Consider the following 4,402-nt stretch of genomic DNA (forward strand, 5'->3'; position numbering starts at 1 on the left):
CATTGGTAGAAGTATATTTTTATGAAACTAGTTTTCAAGGCAAATCTATACATACTCACTCCCTAACATTCGAACTCAATACATAGAAAAATATTTTTATAGTCCTAGTCTAGAACAATTGAGAAGGACGGACATGGTGCAAGCGGTAGAGTCTTACCGCCTATGACCGGAATGTCCCGGGTTCGAGTCGCGGTCTCCTCGCATTGCACAGGCGAGGGTAGGGCTTGCCACTGACACCCTTCCTAGACCCCGTAAGAGCGGGAGCTCTCTGCACTGGGTACGCCTAGTCTAGAACAATTGACTTAAGGCAACTCTAAAACGCTACTTATTTGGAACCCAAGGGGATATTCAAAATTGTTTTGTTTCCTAAAATTGCTACATGAAATGCGAATGTAGTATGCTTGGTACTTGCAATTTTCATGCTTAATTGACCTTTCCATACTTGAAGACATGAAATATCTCTTGCTTGATTAGCCAATTAGCCTGCTTGACTTATTCCGATCGAATAATGTAAGCTGATGGAAGGAGCATGGGCATGTACCAAACACGCAGCCATATGATGCTGTTCGCGTGGTCTGGCCCGCGCCAATTACACCGGACGGTTGCAAGGGGAGGTTCCAGTGAATATCCCTTGAGTTTTCCAACAAGATATGCTGAAAGGGCATCCAAAAAATAGATGCAGTCGATCTTCTTTAAAGACCTTTAGTTGCTGAGAGAACAGCTAATAATTAGCCTGAGACTAAAATCATGTTTAGATTTGGTTCTCCAATCCTAGCTAACTCTTAACAGGATTCATAGTTCTTAGAAAACAAGACAGTCACATATGCAGCCCAAAACGGGCGATTAACATTTGGTACTATTCGAAACTGAAACGTAAGTAATAGGGTTCATAGTTCTGGCAGAGTTTATTCACCGAACACAAGACTTTACAAGGCACATAACTGCATCCACCATTTCTTCCGCCTCATTAAAGAGAATTCTTAGAGTTCAAAAGCTACAACTCCCAACTCCCATCCACGACACACAAACAGCAAACCAGAGGAGCTGAGCGACCTTCACCAAGGCTTCGATACAACATAGTTTCATGGCCACACTCGATCAGTAAGACTTAGTAGCATCGCTGTCACTCTTGGCAGCTGGAGTCTTCTCAGCGGCAGACGTGAAAGACACAGGGAGATGCGGTTGGTCATTCACTACCAAGCTAAGGACTTCAGGTCGAGAATAGTGGCCCACCACGTCGAAATCAAACTTGGCTCGAACTATCTCTCCCAGGTCTGCAAATGGCAACAAGAATGTGGTACAGTTTTCAACACTTCAAAATTGGTACTGAAACAACTATGGAAACACAACACAACTATTCATGACTGCATGAGCAAAGCATATTGAGTGTCGGCATTCTTACCAAGGTCTGCTGTAATCAGTGCCTCTCCCTCATAGTTGGGACCTGCCAAGACTTCTCCAGATGGAGAAATGATAACGCTGCCTCCAGGGCAAACAACAGTGTCTGCAGATGGCTCTTCACCTAAACCAGCAAACTCATACTCCGGTGGGGGAGGGTAGTCCTTTCTGCGGCAGAATTGGTTTGCTGACAAGACAAAGCATCCCCCCTCCAAAGCAATGTGTGTCATGGAGGCTTGCCAAACAGGCCTGGAGTCAGCAGTGGGGGCACAGTATATCTCAATACCTGCACATTACATAAGTTAAGAAACTCAATACAAGTTCTGGTGTCAATGCCTCTTCAGTAATTGCTTATCTGACTAGAGCTGAATGTTTATTTCCATTTCAATTCAAGGCATCGATCCAATGAATGTAAGCTGTCTTGGAAATTTATCAACATGAGACTAACTCTTACCTTTACCATACAGCGCTGTCCTCAAAAGTGGCATTTTATTTTCCCAGCAAATGAGCGCCCCAATCTTTCCAAGTGGAGTATCATAAACAGGAATAGTCGATCCATCCCCAAATCCCCATATAATTCTCTCTAATGCTGTAGGCATGAGCTTGCGGTGCTTACCCAAGTAACGGCCAAGAGGATCAAAGAAAAGCACCGAACAATAAAGGGTATAACCTTCCCTTTCAATCACACCCATGACCAAGAAAACCTTATATTTTCCAGCCATAGCAGCCAAGCGTGAAACCTCTGGACCTGTAGATTCTTCTGTCAGTAAGTAGATATATAAATGCATCGACTGTGATAAACAGAAAAATAAGTAACTATAATATTTAGCTGCTAAACCTAAAAAAGGATCTCAAGTTACTGGGTAATACAACTCATTGCTGGAAATGGAATAACATGGTCGCAACATGTCAATGAAGCAGCACTACCAAGTATCAACAAAAGGGCCAACTTAGATGATTTTCCACATATTGACCACATGCACTATTGTTCATCTACTTTGTCATCTGAATCAGGAAGAGTGAAAAGAATTATCAAATAGTTAGCATATTCTGGAAGTCCATACAAGAACTTCTTCTTGACCAACCGTATACAAATTGCAATACATCAAGCACAAAAATACATAACGATATTCCCAACATTCAGGGGAAAAATGGAGAAGAGTTAACACCTAAGTGCCTTGAGAGCCAGTTCAACAATGATAAGAGAATTAATAATAATGCAGAGATATGTCCATAGTATTTCCACGTACCAGGCACATCTATAGCAGCTGCATGATACCTCCGGAATGCTTCCTTTCCCTTGTCTTTTGGATTAATAATACTAATACTGATCCCGAAGCCAAATGTGGATCCACGAGGATAGCCTCCAATAAAAGCTTCCGGAAAGACAACTAACTGTGAACCATACCCAGCAGCCTCAGCTATCAATCTCTCTGCTTTATCTGTAGAGAAAATAGTTGACAACAAACCGTATTTATATACAAGTCCATCGAAATGCATCTTCCCCTCCCAACGATATTAATAGCTCATACATATCCAAGTAAAAGTAGAAAATCATCCATCCCTGTTCCTCTCCTGGGCAATGGCATTGATGGGATGTGGTGAACATGGAACTTGGCCAGAACACAGCCCACTACAACAGCAAGCCTTGAAAGCATAACCGCAATGCCTTTTTTTTTGAAAATTTTATTAGTAGAAAAACATTTCATTCAGATTACACTATCTGCAGTTTCTTTAAACAAGTCAGGCAAAAAACAAATACCGGGACATATATGCCCACACGATCATCGGAACTTTCCCTTCTGATAGCCAGCCTAAGTTAAACTCAAGTATTGCGTTTTCTGCTTAAAGATCCTCCAGTGAAATGTATGAAATAGAATGAACAGATTTCTTACTCATGAATCCATGACAAGCTTAATGCTGACCATTAGCTATTAAATTTCTAAAGTAATGAGCTAGAAGAAGCAGGGAGATTGATAGGTTTTTTCCTTTCTACTATATACAGTAATCTATTCTCACATTAATTTTCTCCCCCTTCATGGATTCTTTCAATGAAGAACTATCTTTTTATTTTTATTTTGATTTGATTGAAATTAAGTGGATGAGGTGAAAAAAAATAAGTTGAACTAGACTACTATTTTAATCTACTAATCAATTCTATGTAGATTCAAGATAATATAATAGAAACGAATCTAAAGTGTTGTAGAAGAAACTATATGTAGTTGTTTCTACCACCCTTTTATGATTCCAACCAGATCCTTTCATTTATTAAGACTTGGATTTTTATTTTCTGTAATCCCACTTTTAATTTCTTCAATGATTAATTGCGATTTCAGTTAATCATTTTGGCTGGCTTTTTTTTTTGCATAAATTAATAAGTAAAAACAGCAACAGGCAGGGGGAAGCTTACACTCTGGCTCCTACATCTCTGCTACTGCGAGTGGGGCGAGGAGCTCTCCATCACACGAGCACCATGGAATCAGCCTCCTTACGCATCTCCACCCACCCTTTTCCCCCGTTTCAACCACTCGTACAGTCACAATTCGGCGGCGCGCCCTCATATCCCTCCGTGCGCGCGCAAGAGGCAATCAGACGAACAGCTTGCGACCTTGCGTAGACGCGCACTGACGGAATAACAGTCGTAGAACAGAGAAGGGAGTTGGAACACGAGCGTGTGCTCACCGAGAGTGGCGGGCGTGTCGTGGAAGATGGTGGACGCCTGCACGACGGTAGCGCGCACGGTGGTCGCGTTCGGGTCGGCGCCGCCGTTCATCGCCACCTCGGCGATCACCTGGCCGGCACCCGAGCCTGAGGTGACCAGAGCCATCAGGGGAGGCTTGCTTTGCTGCTAGCCTGCTAGCGCTTGCTTGGGCGAGCGCGACGCGGAGGGCGGAGGCGGGGAGCAGGGGACAAGGGAGCTCGCGTGGAGCGGATCAGTAGTGGACGGTGGACCCTGAGAACCGGGCGGGTTTTGGGTTGGTGGGGCGAGGCAGGGAGGGAGGAA

General features: G+C 43.4%; 1 protein-coding gene across 1 annotated transcript; it reads right to left on the reverse strand.

Annotated features, from left to right (window-relative positions):
• Positions 1 to 824: 824 nt before the first annotated feature.
• Positions 825 to 4,402, reverse strand: LOC136463811 (bifunctional nitrilase/nitrile hydratase NIT4). Its single transcript, XM_066462797.1, has 5 exons — positions 4,081 to 4,402; positions 2,649 to 2,840; positions 1,853 to 2,146; positions 1,403 to 1,684; positions 825 to 1,274 (listed from the first exon to the last, which is right to left on the reverse strand). Exons 1-5 carry the CDS (start codon positions 4,223 to 4,225, stop codon positions 1,099 to 1,101), a joined length of 1,089 nt encoding a protein of 362 aa, XP_066318894.1. The 5' UTR covers positions 4,226 to 4,402; the 3' UTR covers positions 825 to 1,098.

The sequence above is a fragment of the Miscanthus floridulus genome, chromosome 7 (assembly GCF_019320115.1).
Source record: "Miscanthus floridulus cultivar M001 chromosome 7, ASM1932011v1, whole genome shotgun sequence".
NCBI lineage: Eukaryota > Viridiplantae > Streptophyta > Magnoliopsida > Poales > Poaceae > Miscanthus > Miscanthus floridulus.

Bases quoted from the DNA above. Each gene is read 5' to 3' on its own strand.
- LOC136463811 (XM_066462797.1), bottom strand. From the start codon at position 4,225: ATGGCTCTGGTCACCTCAGGCTCGGGTGCCGGCCAGGTGATCGCCGAG. The intron at 2,841-4,080 runs GTGAGCACACGC...TTTTCTCTACAG, and splicing joins CGACACGCCCGCCACTCTCG to ATAAAGCAGAGAGATTGATA. The intron at 1,275-1,402 runs GTAAGAATGCCG...TGCCATTTGCAG, and splicing joins ACTGATTACAGCAGACCTTG to ACCTGGGAGAGATAGTTCGA.